At 37.6% G+C, this 23,750-nt stretch overlaps 1 protein-coding gene across 1 annotated transcript in view; it reads right to left on the bottom strand.

The window, feature by feature from the left end:
• cdk17 (cyclin dependent kinase 17) overlaps positions 1–23,750 on the bottom strand; it is a 58,091-nt gene that overhangs the window by 16,765 nt on the left and 17,576 nt on the right. Inside the window, exons 2-3 of the mRNA XM_066668013.1 lie at positions 9,737–9,885; positions 40–204 (exon numbers count right to left, since the gene is read on the bottom strand). Coding sequence (XP_066524110.1) covers positions 40–204; positions 9,737–9,863 — 292 coding nt within the window. The 5' untranslated portion in view covers positions 9,864–9,885. The remainder of the gene's footprint in view (positions 1–39; positions 205–9,736; positions 9,886–23,750) is intronic.

Here is a 23,750-nt window from a genome sequence, read left to right as displayed (position 1 = left end):
TGCTGGCTGGCTGCGGACGAGGTTATATTTTTGGCTTACCCAGTCTGCTGCCGTTGCGAGGCATGGCCATGAAGGAGCCCAGACTGCCTCCAATGACACTGTGAGGTCGGCGGAGAGGAGGCTTCTTAAAGGAGCCTGTGTACTGGTGTAGGAATGAGTGCATGCTATGAGACGAGGGCGGTCGGCCATTCCTCACGATGGGCTCTAAAAAAAGAAAGGAAAAATGGAGTCAATACAAGTAATGTGTATATCTGTTCATATGTACATATTAATAATATTATTATGAAAAAACATAGGGGGGCATGGTAGTATCATTGCTAACAGATCTTTCAGTTTACAAGGCAGTATTTTTAAATATATCCGTGGTTCAGTATTTTCTGTGATTGCCACAGTCATTAAACAAATAACAACAGTAATTCAGTGGTATGATGTGGGATGCAGCCAGTAACACAAATAATTATTCCTAAATATCCAGGACACTCCTGAGTTGGTTAAAATAACTAATTACACGTTAACATCCTTGATATGTCATCAATAAATATATACAGTTAGCCAAACATTCATTGTCTGCCCAGCATTAACATTGTAACAGGACATGTGGGGTCAACACCATTCGACACACTGTATAACGACTCATAATGTAATATATCTTTAATACAGTACAAATTTAATTGAATACTTATCAAATAAAAATAATGGGGAAACAATGTTGTGGATTTTGAGATCTGACTGGAACACATGTCTGTAAGTGTCTGTTGTCTGAACAAGAATAAGCTTTGTCTAAACTCAGACATTGCCTTATCAAATCAAAGTCATTTACAGCAAGCAGTGACGAATCAAGGAGACATGTTTTGCTAAAAATAGATATTTTCATCTTTTAGAAGCATGTTAAAAGAGCGGGACTTGAAATAGAATAGTTTTATGTATCTTGGTATTAACACTGACTCACTGTATTTTTCCCCACTTTTGCATGTTTTTAAAAAAGTTGACGTATTTAAGGAAGTTAAGAAGAAAAATGCACACCAATTTTAATGTCCTAAAGTTTTTGTTAACAATCCATTAATAAAAACCACTTCCAAATCAGTTTGGCTATTCAATGAAATCTCCTTATGATTAAAGACCAAATAAAGAAGCCTATTTCTGAGCTACACATATCATATTCCTGGACTCCACACAAGTAATCAAATCTGTCAAAGCTGGTTTTGTGACCATGGTATTTGTTTTTACTTTTAATGCTAGACATCCTGTCTGACATCTTTAAATTTGGGCAGATGGATGAAACGAATCCACTGTGATTGGCTTGACAAAGGGAGAAAGGGTTAATAAAAAAAAAATAAAAAAAAGCCTGTGAAACAGGTTGCTGCAACTTAAAAACAGTGACTCAGAAAGAAGTCTACTAATGCACCTTTCACTGTACATCTCCATGTAAGCCAATCAGCACATAGCTGTTGCTATGACAACATTACCTCAAACTACACTGACATTATTGGAGAAACCTCTGTACTGCTGATTGGTACAGAGCTGTTGCTATGACAACCCTTTACCAATAGAAGTGATCGTACATTAACCATCAATCAAGTCATTCTGACACATTTCAACACAGAATTTGAATGAATATACATCCAGTCAACGTATGACAGACTCAAAAGAGCAGCAATAGCAGTGTGGACATCAGGACATTCAGTATACTAAAAATCACATCATGAATACAATTTATAGTTGGATTCACATATAGTTCAAAGTATTCTGCAGTCTTTTTTCTTATACTGGTTTCACATCATCTAGATAGCAGTATACTGACTGAAGACTGAAGTTGCAAGTAATTATAGATGTTACTAGAGAAACGTTTAAACACCTATGCTTACCATAAATGTTTTACCTGTAATACTGCCATTTTGGGCTTTGATGAGTCCTTTTAAAATTACACAGGCACAAAAATGCTCTGTTCTGTAGAAAAATAACACACTGTTTCCTATGCTCTAAGACAGTACGCTCGCGTTTCACTCTCAGCAATGGATAAACCCAGATTTCTTGTTTTATTAATTCCTCTTTTAAATAATTGAAGCAGCAGCCGTTTTAGCCTGCAAGAAACAAGCAATTTCTTTCAGCGCAGTGGAGATATTTCTAAAATAGCATGTTTATTTGAACAGCAGTGTCAACTGAAGGCCGACATTACTAAATTGGTTCACATAACTTTTAAGGTTATTAGCTCTGGTCTCCAGTCAAAGTTTATTAGAGTCAAAATGATACTAACCTTAGATAAAATAATCCTGTATGTGCCACATTTACATTATGTACAACCTGGAATTTCAAACATGTAATGAACATGTTAGATATTGAGAACACTAATGCTTCTGTTGTCTTATTCTTGGTGAATCTGTGTCAACAACAATCCATGTCCATCCAAGTCAAAAGTCTTGTATGGACTCATTTGCTATGAGCTGCAGTTTTAAGTAGTTCATATTGTTGTACATGCATTTATTGATTCATTGAAATATATCTGAAGTGACCATTTATCCTGTATACAGTGTATACTTTATAACATTTCTAATCAGTAATTTTTAAAATCAGTAATTATAACAATACTCGTGTATAGTTTAAATAAAACAGTCTAATTTAAGAGCATAATAAATACTGAATTTTATTTTACTTTGTTCTTTCCACTGAAAAAAAGGAGGAAAAAAACACTTACTGCAACCCTCATTGTCAGTGTGTGTGTGTGTGTGTGTGTGTGTGTGTCCACCACTGCCCACCTGTCTGTCCCACCTGTGCACACACTCCTGCCAACACCACCTGTTCAGCTACCCAATACTGTTCCCCATGTCCTCTGACCCCTTATGCACATTCAAAGACTGGTCAGGTTTGGGTTACATAACACAATAAAAAGCAACTCTGTAGCTTATCTAGATGAAAACATCATGTCTTGTTTTCTCTCTCTCATACATTTGCAACAGCACAGGCATGAAATGAGTCTCTATTCTCTTGTGCTTGAACTACTTCAAATTAGAAGGCAGACAGGTAGAACTGAGGGACATATTGCTGTATCACATGATTCTATTGATGTGATACATTTAACAAGCTTTGTTTTATTCATATTACTCTTACTCTGTGTACAACCAGCAAGTGTTGTGAGGGATCGACAAGTTAAAATATAGAATGCTATTTGCCATTGTAATCAATACAGCTGTCTACAAGCTGCCACAAGCGTCAGCGTCCGATGCAACGCCCATTTCTATTTTTGACGCCTCGCTCTGACGCTCTGATTAACGGCATATCTAGGATACCCATTATAGGTGAAGTCTTAAGCTGTTTTGTGATTTATAAGAAGTTGATTTATATTCTTACTTGACCCAGAGGTGTATACATACTTTGATGCATAGCTGTGCTACAGTAGAATTGTTATTCAGTTGATTTTGTTAGCATCACTGACTCAATAATTCTCAATAATTAAAATGCAGTGATGTTGTGGATCACCGAAACGAGCAGTGTTTTAGGCGAAGGATCCAATTAGTGAGAGGGTTAATGACAGTGTACACTCACCTGACTTCACAACAGACCTGTGACTACAACACCGCACCAGCCATATGATTATCATTACACCTCTTTTGCATGAAGCCTGATGAATGTAATCCAATCTATTCTAAAGCAACACAAACATACCCATGGTTTTCTGGTTTTCTCCTCCCAAACTAAAATCCAGCTTCATCGTACTCATTTGGAGCAAGAGCAAGTACAACATGTAAGCAACTTCTTGCGAAGAAGGCTTTTACATGGCTTGTTGCTAGGCAACAGAGCTCTAGTGAGAATGACACAAGCTCTTGGGCCACAAGGGCTGGTTCCATCACTCCCTGATGACTGCCTCCTCAGCATCTACATGCAAGGTCTGATATTTATTCTGGTTCTAACACACAGATATATACACACACCTTTTACATAAGTACACCAACATGTTCAGATGTTTGTAGAAAGGCAGCCAACCACCCTTCCACAATTCAGTGTATTAATAGGGCGGTAACAGTCTCTACTATTCTGAGATTGCATAACACCTGGGTCTAACAGCAAGAAAACAATCATATTCAAATACTTTGATGTTAAAGAATTTGACTGATACCTGTGTTGTTGGTTCTGTTAGTTCTGATTTGCAACACTACTCCACACTTTCAAAAACGTTGCTCCATCATTCCAAGTATGCAGATCCACAGCCGAATGCCCGAGGGCTTTGCAGCTCTCCAACAGTGGCATGGCATTGGACATGGTGACCTTTGGCTCATCTGTCAGTATTCTATTGAAAATGCTTTTCACAGGATATCAAGCAAGATACTGGATGCAACTGAAAATCTCTGCCAGCAATGGGTGTATTCACAGTCTAGGAGTGTCTAGATACATTTGACATATAGATTTCACACAGACCATGCAGTCCATTACTGAAGCAAATTCTTCAGTGGAGGATTTAACAGTGAAGTGTTCAAAACATGTGCTCCAACCAACACCCACTTCAGTGAAAGTATGTGGAGGCTGTGTCATTTCACAGGCTTGAGCTTAGTCATAAATTTCTTTAGTCCACAGGCCCAAAGCAATTACAATCTTTCAGGTGAATATATTTAAGAGCCTTAAACACCAGTGGCTTTCCACATGCTTTTTGTTTTATGTGTGGGGATGTGTCAGCAGGTTACTGCTTATTGATGCGAGCAGAGTAAGAAAAGACGGGTATAGATGGTTACGTAATGGTATGGGCCTTATAAATCATTCAGCAATCTGTTTCAAGGCACTCTGGTCAATAATATAGACATCCTACCAGAAAGGGGAGCACTATCCACCCTTAGTGTTAGGGGAAAGACAGGGATATGTTTGTAAATGGGAATACAAATTTTGAAATTGCTGTAAGAACATATTGTCACTGTCCAAAAAATATGTACCTCAATTTTTTAAATATTTTTTGTTTACTTGGTACTACATCATTTGAACACAGCAGCTGTCTTTCACATTGTGTGAAAATATCATGATGAATGGACCAATAGAAATAACTTGGAATTAAATCTTTGTACATTCCAATGAATGAGATACATGTTGTTCTCTAGACAGTGATAATAGGAAGGGTTTGCAAAGTGCATAATAGAGTATGAGCCATTTCCTCTTTTTTATAACATACATTGTCCATAATAGGCTTTTTATTTAATGTCTATATGACTTTATATTTAGTAACAGTTCATAGTGATGTTAGTAACTCATTTACCACCTGTTTAAAGTCTCATTATTCAGTCACTGAATTATTTCATGCAAAACCTAATGCAAAACATGCAAACACTTGAACATAATACAACTTTAGCTATTTTGAGTTCTGATGAACCATAACCGAAATACTCTGTTCTGTAAATGAAATGGGAACTGTGAAAAAAAAAATAATGAAATTTAAAAAATGATGATAATAATAATAAAAAGCAAGTGCATTGTGGATGCCACCTTAACATTCATGTCCTGTGAATAAATATTCTTTAAATCTATTGCACCTGATGGCACACCATGACAGGCAGAAGTGTCAGCAGCTCATAATCATAAACTCTAGATGATGTGAAAAAATTTTAGAAATCACCCTAGCATCCTGACACCACAATTTGTTTACATAAGCAGTCAACCCACCATCATGGAGAATACTGGATAGAGAGACTTCCCTGTTCACTCTACGTAGTGTTAGCCTATTCAACTTAATTGCGGTTTTTTTGATGTTTTCAATCACCCACATTCAATGAATATAAAGACAAAGTTCCTCAAACTTTGCTTAGATAATGACAAAAATCGGCTATAATCCAGTTTATTATACACTGAACAAACATTAGCCTGTATGATAGCCGGAACTCCCAGTCTACTTCAGTTCGTCTTTGGTCCCGTCTGCCCCATTCTATTGTAAAAAGCGCCAGGTTTGGTCAAATACACAAATTTAAAACTATGCTGTTTAATTTCATTTCATTTTCAAAAAAGTCTGTTTAAAAAACAATCATAGAAATTACAATTTCACTTGTGAAATAAAAAAGGAATGGTTTATTCAAATTAGTTAAAAATACTGTGAGAAAGCTGACTCATTAACCAAGAAAATGTGAATTGCCTCATGTGCAGGATGTAGTGAGACTCCTCTCATCACAAGTAAAGTGGTATCTTATATTAATACTAAATTAATCATACCTAAGAAGCAATGATCTGTAAAAATGGCCATTGAGCTGCACTGGTTAAACTTACTCAGTGTTAAGGACAAAGATTTGTACATTTTAGTACTCCGTCAGACAGTGTCAGGTTTCAGACAGCAGACAAAACAACTTCAGGACTTCGGAAAATCACAAGTAAAGTCATGTCACAGCTCTTGTACAACAAGCAAGACAGGCTCATGCAAACAAACACAATTGCTTGAGAGAGGGCGATATTAGACTTGGTTAATGTTTGCTTGGCATTCTTTATTACTAGATATGTGCAGGTTTGCGGTCTTATCAGGGCTATCTCAAAATGATAAAAATAAGCAAACGATTGTTTGTTGTCATAATAAATACACTACATATTACCATATTATACAGTTTGTTCATCACATATTCATTATTTATTAAGTTAACCAAGAAATAACTAAACTGAGAACAGTCAAAGGAGGTTTGTCCACTTTATTTCATAAAGAAAAATGTAGTGTGAAAGTACATAAGCTCCTTCTCTGACTGTTTAAGGGGTTGGCAGCCTCTGCCAATTCACACTATGTACACAATACACCGGACGCTTCTCAAATCACACCCTCTTGCACTTCCCCTCATGGGCACCATGTCAAGGCAAGGCCCTAATATGAATTTCCACTCAAAGTTGATCTGTATGTACGCTTGAAGAATACACTTGCAAACAAAGCTTTTCAGCATCTATTTCTAACCAAAGGTTTTCAGCAACTACCTCCACCCAAAGGTTTTCAGGATCTATTTCAAGCTAAAGTTCCTCAGTCTCTAGTTCCACCCAAGTCTCTTCTGCATTCAAAATGTGCAATGATGTTTAAAACAGCAAACATGATGCTGCAATACTTGAAGACATTTTCACAATACAAAATTAGCCCTTTTCCACTAAAAGAACTCTTGGTTCTTGAACCGGTTCCTTTCAAGGTTCTTAGCTCTTATTTGGTTGCAGCTGGGAATTAACTTTTCCGTTTCGGGACCAATTTATGTCGGTGGAAATGTGCGGAATGGTCCCAAATTAGATTGGCGAAATGTGTAGTGCCACATTTAAACAAAAAGAGCATATAAAGCTAAAAGACTGGGATAATGCCCTTTTTAAACGCAGAATTTTGAAAACTACTAAAGGAAAAATTCAAACAAAATATCAGCTAAAAAACAAATTCAGTCAGCAAGACTTTGCTATGCAGTTACTGTATTTTAAGAATTAAATACTAATATATATATATATATATATATATATATATATATATATATATATATATATTTGTTTTCATGATACATGCAGTTGTTCAGTCTGCTAGAACAACTGATGGGACCAAATAAGTTTTGCATTGCTTTATTTATAAAAATATTTGCATCACTCACCCTTTGTAGCCTAAAAAGCAACTTATCAAGTCTATAAAAATACAGGACCAAGGCCCCAAAGACAGAGGCTACAGTTTTACCGAAAATGACCCCAAATGAGTTCACTGTGTAGATAAAGGTGGATTGTTTGAACCAGTTTGTTTATTAATGGAGCTTATCAATTAAGTGTGCCTGTGGGCAGAGGAGCTAATTCAGCCCGACTCTCTGTGTCACATGCTGCATACTTCACAATCTCTCCTCACAGGGCTGTGATGACTCTTATGTAATTACCAGCTGACTAGGAGAAGGAATAATGAAAGAGTGCTGGAAAAAAAGGGAGAAGGAAGAAATAATGTCTTCCGTTCTCCTTCTAGCCTTAATTACATGCCAGTTGTTACTGATAAAAACAGTAACTACTCCTCTGGTTCATCATTTACCAAGATTTGAACTCTGATGTCTTGGTCACGCACAGATTTTCCGATACTTTCAGCTGAAACAAAACCAAAGTATATGGAGCAAAGAGTCAAGCCTGTGATGAAATGTAAGGCAAAAGGATCAACACAGCGGAGTGGGTTACTGTGAAAAACTAATCTAGAGCTAAAAACTGATTACACGCTTCTGGGAGGAATTAGTTATGTCACTTCAAATTAGAGAAAATTAGGGTTTAGTCAATAAATTAAATTTCGTATTAAAACCAAATCTTTCAAAGAAGAGCACTGCAGACTGAATCACAGATAGAGTGGGCCAAATCCAGATCAAACCCGGACCTAAAGTAATGCAACGCAGCACAGTTTGTCTAATGAAACCTATACGATCATAAAGCACATTTATGCGGATGACACATTTCCACTTTTTTATTTTTATTTGTTTTGTTGTTGTTACATGATATCTCTTTTGTGCTGAATACTTCAAGTGATATTTATAAACACTGGGTTGTTGAATAAAGAACAGGACCATGCAGGGGTTCCAGCCATGCTAGTAAGTCTCTATATAAGGCACTATGACCTTTTCATTTATTAAGGTTGCTTAGCTGCCTTATGGGCTTGCAGAAGCTGTTAATCTGTCTATTAGGACCCCCTGCTTACTGTTGTGTACAAAAAGAGACCTTGTCCACTGCTGTGCAACTTTTCCATTGCTGTAATTCCAGAAACTAATCAAAGTGCTAAAGTAGAACATAATCTGTAGCACTTAACCCTAACACGGACAAAGCAAGTACAACCCAGAGGCAACACACTTAAACATAGCTACGCATTCATGCTAAGAGGTGTAAACTTCTAAATTCTCAACAATTTAATTTGATATATGAAGTGTTAATGTAATAATTTTATGGAAATAATACAATGCAGGATTAACCCCTGAAATTTACAGTCATTTTGATACAACAAATAAAAACTCAGATTACATTCATTTAGTGAAGGTTATCTAAATGTGGATGCTAATATTGGTCAATTCTTTTAATCTATATGCAGCAGTTATCAGTTGGCAAATAACAATTAAAAAATGTATTCTGTATATATTTATAAGTCTTTTTTGTGGTAGCACTGTTGAACATTAAACCCTGCTGTTTATTCAAAGACATCTTTAAGGTTCAAAAGTGAGGGGAATTACATTACTCCCATCTTAGGCTTTTTTGTGGTAAGTATTATGACCAATATAGTCTAAAGGATAAATTATTTAATAATATTTTATTCCACAAAAGAAGAAATCCATATTAAGTGAAATGAGCAACATTTGCCGGAATGAGCTACACGGCTTTACAAATAGTTCTGAGATAACGCAGGCCAGATCAGTTAGAATCTAAAAAATGTTTTATCCTTCAACAGCCGATGCATCACGTCTTGTTGATACTGGCCTGAAAACCGTTATCAAAGTGTTGACATCTCTATTTGATACATTGACACTTTTGACAACAATTTCAGTCAGAAGTGTCCCAATATGTTACGTGGGGCCAGGAATAACCATGGGATAGGTACACAAATGCATAGCCTAACAATTAAATAAAAAGAGGCTCGTACTTTTAAACATTATTATTATCTTGATGCCAAATTTCTAAATATCAAGCTTCGGATTCCTACTTCGTTCGTGAGATGTAAGAATTAAGGATACATTTTTACATCATTAATATACATAAATCTAACAAACATGCTCAAACAACACAAACTTGCATATATGCATACACACATACATCCAGATAAACTCACCACTATCCTTACTACTGTTCTCCTCTATGGTCATTTGCTCGGCAAGTTCGGAAAGGGATTCGTCAATGGTTTGGCTGCCGCGGAGAGTGAGCGACAAACGCCTCTTAAACCTCTTCATCTTCTCCATGGGCCTCTGTGGCTGGGGAGGCCTGTAGAGGTGAAAACCAAAAAGTGTTATCACAGTGAGTGTGCATCTAGAGTAGTAGTACAGAATGAAGACAAAATATCAAAGAGTGTACATTAATAAAAAAATAAATTAATAAATATACTTAAAAAAAATATATACATCAAAAAGAGGCAAATAAGCGCTAATATAAAATAATGGACAGATGGTGAAAATCCAGCAGTAATTAAACTGTTTTTTATAAAACTTTTAATGCCACATTTCCATTGTAAAATTCCAAAGGCTTTATAATGTGCTTTATAATGCTCATCCTCATACAACAGTCCTCAAAAGGAGTTCATGAACAAGACGCAAAGGGGACATGAATAATCAAGAGGGTTTTGATAAAATATTCATGAGAGGCAGAATGCAGCCATTATACACACCTCGGCACATTAATAAAACACACATGCATACAGACATGCTTAAACATACACTCCTTTTCACACATGAACTTCCAGAACATGTAAACAAACATTTGAATCTTAAAACTGTTAACTTCAGTGATTAAAAAATGTTCAGCTTTTCAACAACACATCCAACAACCCTCTTTCACACACACAGACATATACGCAAAGATAAACATTAATCATTACGTTGTGAATATTGGGACCTCTTATTTCTGATGTTATATTTCACACAATACATCACACTGAATGTTCACCCAGGCCTTTTAAATAATACACTTAGGAACAACAGGGTTAAAGAGAACAACACTGTAGATCAGTGATTTAAAAATGAGAAGGATAAGATAAAGGTTAAAGCTAATGGAAAGTGAATAAAGGTAGGTCAGCATCTCAGCACGCTGGCATCAAGGTGACACCACTCCCTCAGCTCAGATAATAAGAGGGCCAAATCTACTGAACACATCAGTAGACTGTGTCTATGCGCATGGTGGCTTAGTACACAATGGGCAGAAATGGTCCTGCTGCCTCCCAGGACAAGGTGTTTCCTGCTGCCTGAAGCAGCAAAGTCAGCATAGAGGTACCGAAAGAAATACACACACACACACACATACACATACATATACACATACATATACACATACACACACTCACACACACAATATCCAGCTGTAGCTAGGTGACTCCAGTCAGATTTTGTGTGTGGAAGTAGACTACTATTATGTACAGGTATGTGGTGGGTTATGTTAAATTGACCTTTAAGGTGGAAGCACAATAATCTTGAATCTTAACCACTTTATCAAAGAAATTGCATTTTGCAAAGTTTTTTTTTTATTGTTCCCCTTTATTGTGTCTTTCCTATGCTAATAATATTTAAAAAAAAAAAAAAAAAGAAGCACAAATACAGATACAGACACACACAAACATATACATAGACATACCATCTGTTTAACACAGACTTTTCTTGAGGGTTGGGGGGGTGGGGGCAGAGCAGTCATCCCCAAAGACGGATTACTGAGAATTAAAGTGCTACCTGTCACAGCTCTATCCAGCCTCAACTCCATCACATTCACACACCACCTCGATCTTTCATGACTAGACTAAACAAGATACATGCAGGGCCTAACCAGAGCCGAGCCTGGAAACTTGCAACACACACACACACACAAACCTATATAGAAACACAAACACAAAAAAATGTAGATGATGGCACACATCTTGTCAAACAGCTGGTGGTTCCGAATGCAAGGCCAGCTAAGAGAATTCAGACACGGCCTGCGGCTTGGAATTTGTGTTTGTGTGTGTGTGTGTGTGTCAGCATTAGAACAGTTGAACAGCATGTAGGGTTGAGATTCCTGTGTCAGGACCTGCCTGGACAGGATACAACAACCCCACCACCCTCTTGACAAAAGCACACACAGACACAGTCTGTTGTCATAGAGTATCAGGAGAGAAAGATCATACATATGTTTCATATATGAAGTTTTCTACAGTGGAACTGTGCAGAGGTTTTGGGCACCTGAGAATATGATCATTAAAATAAGTTATTGGAGCAGGCAGTAGTATTTTATTTTATTCTAAACATAAAACCATATCATGTACAAAATATGCTTTAGCTGAATGTAATGCACTGCATCCTAAATACTGTCTGATGCCAGAGCATAGCAAAAACAAACAAGCCTAGTTTTTAGGCTGTGGTTAAGACTTAAGAGGTACGTTAAGTAGTGCCTGTATGCCTTTATACATACTTTACGCCTTTTCTGGGCCTGCAATCAGGATGAGGTAAGGTGGGATAACACAAACACATTTCCTTCACCATTTCACGTAGAAAGTTTATGATGAGTCATGAGTCATTCACTTTGATTTAAAAGGAAGTCTAGGTAGTATTTTTACTATAGAATTACAGCTTCAAAATCATCTTGATGTTTCACTGACCTGTAATAGGGAGAATGGAGCCTCTGTTTTTGCTGCTTCAGGCTCTTTGGGGAAGAGTGTAGGTAGTAACTATTACTGTTGTTGGCCTCTGAGATGCATTATGAAATGCATGCTGCTACAACATATGTAAAGGTTAATTAATAGTTAAAGCAGACACAGACGCACCAAGGGGCGCGAGGGCATGTACCACAGGAAAAATGAAAACGTGCATAGTCCACATGGTGACTCAGATGCACTTTGTTCACATGCTGGCCAGAAAACCTGTTTCAGGAGGTGGGAAAAGTGGATTGGACCACGAAGTGTCTGCTGGTTTTTTTTGTTTGTTTGTTTGTTTGTTTTTTACAAATATTTTGTGATAAGAGATTGCCAAGAATTAATAAACTGCACAAATATATACATAGGGCGGCACAGTGGCGCAGCAGGTAGTGTCGCAGTCACACAGCTCCAGGCGCCTGGAGGTTGTAGGTTCGATTCCCGCTGCGGGTGACTGTCTGTGAGGAGTTGGTGTGTCCTCCCCGTGTCCGCGTGGGTTTCCTCCGGGTGCTCCGGTTTCCTCCCACAGTCCAAAAACACACGTTGCAGGTGGATTGGTGACTCGAAAGTGTCCGTAGGTGTGAGTGAATGTGTGTGTGTCTGTGTTGCCCTGTGAAGGACTGGCGTCCCCTCCAGGGTGGATTCCCGCCTTGCGCCCAATGGTTCCAGGTAGGCTCTGGACCCCCGCGACCCTAAATTGGATAAGCGGTTACAGATAATGGATGGATGAAATATATACATACACCGATACATTATACACCTGGAAATTACTTTGTCTTTCAATGGCACAAGTCCAGCAGATAACAAAAAAGTTTAGATTTTTTTATTGACAATATGAGCAAAGACGTTATTATTGAATACATCTGCAACGTTATGAGTGCTTATATCACTATTACCCTGACCAATCACAAGGCTACCATAGTCACACTCGAAGAGACTGGTGAGCTAAGGATTAGGAGCTGTCTTAGTGAGTGAACTAGTTATCCAGCTATTCACCAAGCCATGGGGAGGGAATATTCTTCCTAACAGCTTAGAATTAGCTGAATGTCCTTTGAGTTTATAAACCCAATCACAGCAGTCCACCCAGGAAAACATCAAGAATGGAACACTATGACTACTAAAAGAGTAAAAGCAGTTAACAACAAGCTATGGTGTGTATTTAAGTGTGTCGTTTTTAATTCTGCTGGAGACGAGCAAGTGAGAGCAAGTTATTTGCACGCAAAACTACTGAATTATCTTAATTACATACATACACACATATATATATATATACACACACATATATATATAAATAAAGAGAGAGAGAGAGAGAGAGAGAGAGAGAGAGAGAGAGAGAGAGAGAGAGAGAGAGAGAGAGAGAGAGAGAAGGGAAAGGCACCAATTTGGAGACACTTTATTAGGTATCCAGTTTTTATAATTATCTTAACAAAATATTCACATGAAACCACGCCAAAGACAAAAAACAAAAAAGATGTCTGTAGTTTCGTACAGGAACAGTTGGTATAATGCCAATTCTACGCGCCTGTTCCATTTTATTGTGTGTCTTATGTAAAATGACAACCGCAATTCAAAGTAAAAACCCAGAAAAAATTCCTGCGACTGCTCTGTCTTGAGGCTGTGTGTTGCTAGAGTAAAATAAACAGCATTCTGTTCTCCAGTGACAGAGAGCTGTCAGTCATGCACGGGCATTAGTATATTGGACCAAGTCCACACCGTTCTCAGAGAGCCCTGAGCAGCATATTTTGGTCATTTTTGAGGAGAGATTTATCATATTGCATTTTTGTGTTTTTTATTTAAACTTTGCTGAATGTTTACACACAAGTTTACAAAGACAGAAATAAAACTCTCACCAATATAAATTAAAAGCAAAATGCTCCCCACCCCACCCCCGAGCAAAATGCCCCCTCCCTCTCAAAACCATGCTCATTCCGTTCTGAAAGTCTAGTGGGGGTGACTTGTGTGTTACTGTAAATTCTGAAATCCCACCCCCTCAATGTCCTGGCACTGTGCATTGGAGGCATGTCTCCCCCAGTAACACACACACTGCTCAGGATCCTCCCCTCATGTGATGGTAGTCTTTGATGTTGGCCTACAGGGGGACAGATATGAGCTGGTTCTTTAAGCTGAGCACTTTCTTCTCTGCTGGGGGCCACCTCATTAATAACACACAAACACAACTAGAGAGATACACAATTATTGAATTTTTAAAAGCACCAACAACAATTCTCTTTCCTTTTCTCTGCCTCTTTCTAAGGGGCAGAAATCATAAAAACAAAAACCTCACTTAGTATCACTTTTTCACTGAAGACTGATGCAACTTCAAACTTTAACATTCCCAGTTTCATTTAAGCACCCTTTGAGAGCACCAACGTCTTCTATACGTGAAGAACAAACCAAAAGAACCTGTCTAAAATAAAAATAAATAAATAATAATAAAGATTTTTTTAAAAAAACCTAAACCTCGGAATTTTAATTATGAATCAATTATTAATTATTTCATCACTACTTTTACTGAGCCCGCCTGTGTTCTAGAAGTGCCTTCAGGAGACTTTTCTGCAGTGGACAGCGACACTCTTGGTACATTCCTGACCAGTGAGAACACAGTAGACAGGACAGTGCTGCCTTTTGTTCCTCCACCTCCTCCAAAACTCCATACCCCAGCTTGGCACTCTCCACTGCTCCATACTGCAGTCTTCCCGAGAATCAGTCTGACAGGAAAGTGGGCAGACTGAGAGGTCATTGCAACCGCAGCAAAACGTTGTCACTGCCACACTTACAGTGATCAAGCAATCAGAACATAAAAGCAATACATTTTGCAACACCCTATAACTAGTAACTCTTTACAATAAGGGTACATTAATTAACAGTACTTAAGTGTTAGAAATGTGCCATGTAGTGGTACTGGTTTACTGGACACAACATCTCCTTTCTCACTTAGCCATTCTTTCCTTCTCTGCCTCAGTGCCTCCTTGCCTTTCTGTTTTTCACAGTCTTCCACCAGTTTCCAATTCATGTGAAAAATCTAAAACATTAAGAGTATCCTCTTTCATATGCCCTCAAGCGGGCCCTTACACATACATTGCCCATTATCGTCACTTTATGCACATTCAAACGCTCCCTTTCCAGGATAGGGGGTCTCTGTGTGACAGTGAGGGAGCATATTAGATAAACCATAACAAAGCCCTCGTGTGACTACAATGGATGTAGGCTGTGATGTTGGGGGAGGCCCAGGATGCATAAGGAGATAATACTGAGCATTCATGATCCTTATTTTAATTCAGAAAAATGAAACCACGTTCACTCCTCCTAGGCGCTTCAATTTTGAGAAAACCTGCAGTAAGTGGTTGCACTTAGCAATTAAAACTTGGTCATACTGATAATCTTTGGTTGAAATAAGATTACTAAGCGTTGTTACACTTATTGTAAGCTTTGAAACAGTGAAAGTAACAAGATTTTAACAAGACTATGTTGAGGAGCTCATTTGGCTTGTTGGCTTATGTCACTACGAACTGGAATTGGGTCACTGAGCCAGCCTTCCAAACATGGATTAAGTCTAGTCTTGAACTAAATCACAGTGCAGATGGTGAATCACTCTTGGAATTTTTTTTTTGTCTAGCTTAATCTTCCCAAAAATAAAATGTTAGTCTAAACAAAATGGATTTTATAGACACAACTGACAGTTTAGTTTTGGCCATAACTAGGCTTAATCAATGTCAGAGAAAATAGAATATAGTGTTTAGTGTGGAATCATGGTGAGGTGGGGTATGAGTTCAAATTAATTAATATATATATATATATATATATATATATATATATATATATATATATATATATATATATATAAATTAACAGTTTGCTTTTAATAACAATAATTGTTTAATATATGGACATTTCCTCAATACTTTTTGCTGACCTCAATAATCACCCAGTGTTTACTTGCTTGTTTGTTTACATGATAATGTCAACAATATTTGAATCATTTGCTGTGTACTGTTCTGGTTTCTTGGTTCTGGAGCTGTTAGGTCAACTTGTTTGAAAACAGTGGATTTAATTTATTTATATTTTATTTATTTAGGGTATTTAAAAAAATAGCAATTTTCCAATTCCATTGTCCAAATGTATTAGCTACATTTTTGCTAAAGGTGCATTGCTGTTTTAAGGGGTAGAAATGCATTCTTATGCCATTTTATTATAATTTTACCAGCAGTATAAAAATGGTTTTAACATGACAATAACATAACTTAATTGCAATTATTGAATAGAATATATTGACCACAAAAAAATGGTTATCATTCATTCATTCATTCATTCATTCATTATCTGTAACAGCTTATCCAATTCAGGGTCGCGCTGGGTCCAGAGCCTACCTGGAATCATTGGGCGCAAGGCGGGAATACACCCTGGAGGGGGCGCCAGTCCTTCACAGGGCAACACACACACACACACACACACACCTACGGACACTTAAGTCGCCAATCCACCTACCAATGTGTGTTTTTGGACTGTGGGAGGAAACTGGAGCACCCGGAGGAAACCCACGCAGACACAGGGAGAACACACCAACTCCTCACAGACAGTCACCAGGAACGGGAATCGAACCCACAACCTCCAGGCCCCTGGAGCTGTGTGACTGCGACACTACCTGCTGCACCACCGTGCCGCCCAATGGTTATCACGACAGGCCTAATTATGATTCGTTTCCATACTGGAGCAGACCTTTAGACCAATAGACCTCTGTCCCATAGACTGTGGTAGCAGTAGTTTCATATAGGAATGTCAGTTGTAATACATTTCAAAACACAGAGCAGAATTCTGAACTGATTTACACACAGACAGGCACCTAAAGCCTACTCTGAACACTGGACTTGGCCCCTCTGTCTTGTGGCTTTGCAGACGGCACTCAATTAAAACCTGACTTCAAACACCTAAAGCAGCCAGCAGCATCATACAGCAGCCTAATTAATCCCAGGCCAGAGAGGGGGGAAAAGTGGGTTAGGCAGCCAAACAGACACCCACCCACACACAAGCATTCACACACAGACGCTTAGCAAATAGCATGCAAATCCATCTTTAGAAAAAAAAGTCAAGGTTTTAATGTGCACAAAGATAAACACCAAACATTCTTCCAGATTCAGCACAGGCCTGGTTTCAAATGTGCCGTTGGTAAGTAGAGTTAAACACTGTAGTTGCACCCGGTAGGACGACTGCTGGCAGAGACAGTGTTGGAGAGACTCAAATGTTGGAGCACTTGTTTCCTTCTAGAATGCCAGGGTATTCACTGTTCTGTCTCTCTCTTTCTTCCCACACATACAAATCCCTTCCTATCACCATGGCAACTCCTCCTCCCTGGGACGTTTAAGCATCCTCCGTTTCTCACAGATTAGAATCTGTAATCTACCCCTCCACCCATGGGGAGCACAAACAGACGAAGAAAGGAAGAAAGAAAGAAAGAAAGATAAAGAAAGTAAGAAAAGGAGCTTTAGTAGAAGTGACAGAATAAGAGAGAAATGAAGAACCAAATTACTAAAGTGAGAGAGAACCACAAATAGAAAGAGAGGTGTATGGTTTTGCCTTGAGTGGCATTAAATCACCACAGCAATTCAAGTTCTGTGTGCCAAACTGAAGCCAAGAAACACAGACAAGAAAAGTACTAAGATATAAACACAGACAGAGGGAGACGGTGGATGTGATTAGCCTGATTACACGCATGGTCATTCATGTGAGAATCTTTATACATTACAAGTTGTTTCTGTTCATAAGACTGAAAGGAAAAACACTTGAACCTGTCAACTTTTCCGATCAGTCTTTGAATTGACCTGTATTTGGAGCCTCAAAACATTTTACTAAAAGACAGAAATACCCATCAAAATCAGAGAGGTAGCCACAGAAACCAATGGTTACCATGGTGACTTCTGGGTCAACTACAGGTCATCTGCCCCACCTGTTGGTCGGTTGCAGGTGGGGGTTGGGTAATTAGATGACAATTTAAGCAATCAATTTCAGAAAAAACGAAGAAATTAAACATTAATTTCAATGAAAGAAATAATTTATTATGAATAAAATAAAATACTGGTTGGTTAGTTAGTTAAATTAATAAATAAATAGGGTTATATGGAAAAAAATATATATATATATATATCAGCAGTGGATTGTGGATAATGAATAAACAAACTTACAGCTAATGCTATAACCTTTAAAATTGGTTATGATTCTAATTCGTTGCAGAACAGCAGAGTAGGAAACGAGAAAGAAAGAAAAGGAAAGTCAGGAAAACATGAATGGTGCATGGGGGAATGACAAGGAGAAACAGAAGACAGGCAGCGTGATGTTTTTTAATCTGGAAGGCTAATCCACTTGACCACACTTAAAGCACTTTAGCAGGTCAATACCACACTTCAAAATCACACACCCCCATATATGTTCATGCAAAAACACACACACACAAACTTGTGTGGTTAAAGTTACAGCTCTGGGGGTCTTTAAAGTAGATCAGAAAGCTGTGTCTTCTAGCTGGGTGCTACAGTGCAAGTAAAGAATGCTCACATTTTGAATCTTGATCAAGGCACATTAAGACAAGCACAGATTTTGACCCGATTCACACACAGTTTATTTTAGGGTGATAGTTTTGGTGATCTACCTGGTCTTGCAAGACTATTAGCAGTTTCCAGATCTTATCAACACCATTTTTGGAAACTCCTGTTTTTGTTAATTATTTACCTTTTCCTTTCTCCTTCCTTACTGCAGTGAATTAAACTAAGAATTATTTTAAATAAAGAAACACCACATACTTACTGTTTTGACTGGAAAGCAAATTTAATTAAATCTAAAGAGTTACTATTAACTTCTGCACTACACTCTACACAAACCAGTCAAATTGCTGCGTGTGAAAAACACATTGCATATGTAGTCAGTCAGCAGTGCTGACCAAACATATTCACAGGCTTTTGTAGTCAAGAGGTCCAACTATTTCAACACTGACCCTTGGCTTGTTTATATAATATATGCAAAACAAAAAAAAGATAACCTATATGCCACACTGACTTCTGATCCTAGAAAACTGTAAGCAAAACTTAGCAAGAACATCAGCTGCTTTTAAAAGTAAAAAAAAAATCTGTCTTCCCATTTTGCTGATTATATTTTAAATTTTTTTAAATATTTTTTAAATACTTTGACTAATCTAGTGTCCTAAACAGGTTTGAGCCAGGATGTAAAATGGGGACCAGTTTTGGCCTTGCAGTAAACTGTGACATCCATTCATGAAAACCTGAGAAAAAAAAACTACTCTAATGTTTTACAACACAAATTCCACTTGCAAGTACAGAGTGTTATTTATCGTTGCAGTGAAGATCACCAGCCCACTAGTAGCCAAAGCATAAAAATACATATAAGCACATTTGACATTTGAAATATGAACACCACTGCAGCCAATCGCTGAGTCAAGGGTCAGCAGCCATTTAAAGACAAAGAAGAGCCACATTCTTTGTGTAAAAGGAGAAACTACACTGTCTGGTGTGAGTGAGCATGAATAATGACTGTAATCAAGTAGGACACGTCTCCCACACAATACAGTTGTGCGAGACATACACACAAGAAAAGAAAACAAGCCCACAGAGAAGCTCCAGATAAATTAATGAAAAAATATTAAAAATGACACCAATGGCAGCAGACAATGCTGGATCAGTTATAAGGACCAGAAGAAAAAATTAATCCAATCCAGATTTCCAAAGAACTGGTTTATAATCTTACAGAATTGTTTGTATCACAAAATAACACAATACAAGCATAAAGTAGGGCGGCACGGTGGAGCACCAGGCAAGGTTGCGGTCACACAGCTCCAGGGTCCTATCTGGAGGAGTTTGTTGTGTTCTTCCCATGTCTACATGGATTTTCTCTGGGTGCTTCAGTCTCCTCCGACAGTCCAAAAACACACGTTGGTAGGTGGATTGGCGACTCAAAGTGTCCGTAAGCATAAGCGTGTGAGTGAATATGTGAGTGTGTGTCGCCCTATGAGGGACTGGCACCCCCTCCAGGGTGTGTTCCTGCCATGCGCCCAGTGATTCCAGGTAGGCTCTGGACACACCGCGACCCTGAACGGGATAAACGGTTACAGAAAACGAATGAATGAACAATCATGAAGTAGGGGTGTGCAAGGCCTGCCTAATAGGGGTCCAAATGTACAGTTATTTCATGTAGATACTTAGGGATATGTAGAAAATGGCCAGCCATCTTGTCATAATCCCATGACCTCTTCCATCCGTACATTTTGACAACAGCCATATTTCTCAATATTCATTTTGAATCATTTGAACACTAAATGGCTGTTTAACCTTTGAGATAACTCTGTTTCCCTTTTTATTACTGAGCTGTGTGTATAAATTACAGAACCCACATCAACATAGATTTAATCCTCTCTGTGAGTTTATGTGCACCATTCTGAAGCATGTAAACGACTTAGTGATACTGTACAGCCTCCACACAAAGGAGTTCTTGTTAACTTAAAGCTTTTACAATTAAAACCCTCCAAAGTAAAAATTCATATTCTTTCATATAAACTTAAAACAGTTTTTTAATTTTTATTTTTTATGCTTAAATGAACTGTTTCATTTCAGTTGTATAAACCGTCAGTGATTGAAACTACCTTAATTCAATATGTGGGTACTTGTCTTGATAAACTGTGGTTGAAAACCCGGTTCAAACACTGAATTCTTTGTATTGAACTCTTACATTTTGCATTAGTTTAACAGATTTCTGTGCAGTTTATAGTATTCTGTCAGTCTGTGCTTATAACCTTTGCATTAAAGAAGCATCAGAAGCTTCAAATTTTACTACATTTTCTGAATAGTATAAATTATATATAATATAGGACAAACCTAACTTGAAAAGGTTCGCAAGAGTATGAGCACAAACACACTGCAGCTGAGAAAACCTGTTTGAAAAAACAGGTGTGCGATATGACAATATCAGATCGTGAAGGATAAGAATTTGTCCACAATACACCATCACAGGGAGATCACTGGATCGTGCTAATGCACATTCCGTCCGCTGCAGTTCTTATAAAGTTGCTTACATACTGTGTACATATTACATATCAGTCAAATGAAGACTCTCGCGCCACTGATAATGTAAGTCAGTACTCTACAATGTATGACTACTGAATTAAAACCAAAAGAATTAGTTGAGATGAGGTCTCTTACTTGCAATAAGAATAAAAAAAATACTGTGGCGGCACGAGGACTGAAAAGCCCACAAGGGATTCACATTCACACACACACACATTCACACACAGCATACCAGCGCTTATATGGGTTGACCCCATTCAAAACAAGAGTCTTTCTGTCAATCAACATGTTAGTAATCCTTAGGTTTGTGTAAAGAGTACTTACAAAAAGAAACAATAAACAAACAAACAAACAAACAAAAATAAAGTGCAACAAATAAAAAAAATATTTAAATATGTTTCTCGTGGATCTCCGCTATGGCTGTGTAGCTTGGGCTTTCAGCTTTAATGACATGTCAATTAAGTCTGTAGACCAATCAGGGGCTATGCTCAACCAAGTAGGCGGGGAAGCAACCATGCCTCGGTGCCTAACAGACACGCACAGCGACAGACGACACAGATATCAAAATAATCAAAATAAACAACATTCAAAACAATAAATACGTTTTCAAAGCTTAGATACCTTTCACTGTCTGCCCTTTCCCTACTGAGACCAGTTAAACACAGGAGCCTATCAGGGAAAGCTCCCTCCTTCCAACATGTCTTGTTTTAAAAGGGGAAGAGTACTGGGTTAGAAACAAGACTAAATATGAGTTTGGTGAGTGTAAAAAGCCATTGGAGATGTGCATGAGATTAGTTTGTCAAGGAAGGTAAAATGTAAAATGTTACCATTAAACATTTTACGTTTTTCTGCAGTAAAATTCATAATTTTCCTTGTGGAGAGGTTGGGCTCTTTGAAGATTCTAAAGAAAGATTTCAAAGATTTCAAATGAAAATTTAGAAAAGTGCCTAAAATGTTTTGTTGTTTTAATCATATTTTAACCACTAAAGAGTATGTAATTTCAAGCAGAAAATTTAAAAATACCTAGAGTGTTAAAAAAAATTTTGATAAATGTATTTTCGCCATATCACCCACCCCTATGTGGAGTCTTCTTTACAACCCCTCCTCTATGTATTCAGTTAAGAAAACTTTCAGAAAGCACTGTTTAGATGCTTACATCACTGTGCTGCCAAATAACTGATAAGAAACCTAATAAAACAGGAATTAATACTTAAAGCCCTTTTACAGGATGGTGAGAATTATGAAGGGGATGAAACTGGACATTAGTGACTTTCCTCCATCTGTATAAAGCAATGCAGTTTTTACATAATTAATCTTTATAAGGTAGCTAGATGGTTTCATGCTGAATGCTAAAACGATTACAATCAATGACAACTATGGCCTTTCTATATTTTTAAACAAATTATTTGAGCAAGAATACATGAAAAATGAAATTCAAATATAGTTCTTATTTATTACTAGTTTATTTTTTCAGTTCTCTCTGAAGTCAATTTATTGTTTTGGAGGTAGAATCTGTATAAATAGTTTTAATGTGTGCTTTGGCAAAACCATACAAATAATGAATGCTGCTCCACGATGACCATGCTATATTTGCAGAAAGAGTGTGCTTTGATTATTATATGCATGTGTATTATATTAATGCGTTTTTATTAAACAGTATAAGGGTTAACATGAATTCTTACCTCTTTGCTTTAAAGTGAAATTATTCTGTTTGCTGATTTCTAACTGAACATCGCTGGCTTTGCGTTGAGTTCATAGGTGGGTTCTAGAATCTCACCTAGTGCCCCCTTCAATGACTATTTCAGCTCATGTGTTCTCAAACTTTGTTCCAAGCACTTGCTGTTTATGTTATTATTTGCCGCAAACATGTGGGCTGCTGGCTTAAAAACATTAATCCTCTTATGTACATTTAAATTAGTTTAGGTGGCAAACTGTGCCCATGGCAGGTCATGTGATAACATTAACCACACAATTAAAACAAGGGCTGGCTTTTATTGCATATTTTATAAAACTTTTCATACGTAAAGCTTAAAAAAATAAATCATCAGACCACTGATCCTGATTGTTTCAGTACTTCAATACTCTACTTTGTCCTTTCAGTTTCACTTTGACACTTCTGCCATACTCACACAGTGAAAAATCATTTAGTTTCTGACCACAGGCCGGTTAAATATTTTAGTGTGACAGGGTGTTCTGAAATAGTAAACCAAGCTTTTCGATTTCATTCACGTAATTAGAGCTGAAAGATTTATCTTTTTTCTATACTGAAATTTGACAACACAAACTATAATAAACTGGCCATGCGGCACACTGTGTTCAGTACTTGAGCCTGAGCTGGGAAAATGTGGCTAGACTTCTTAGTACCCCTGACCACACACACATATGGAAACAAAAGGTGAGAGGGACTGATGCCTGAATCT

This window comes from Hoplias malabaricus, chromosome 4, assembly GCF_029633855.1.
Source record: "Hoplias malabaricus isolate fHopMal1 chromosome 4, fHopMal1.hap1, whole genome shotgun sequence".
In the NCBI taxonomy this organism is placed as follows: domain Eukaryota; kingdom Metazoa; phylum Chordata; class Actinopteri; order Characiformes; family Erythrinidae; genus Hoplias; species Hoplias malabaricus.
This window is presented reverse-complemented; position numbering and strand designations above follow the sequence as displayed.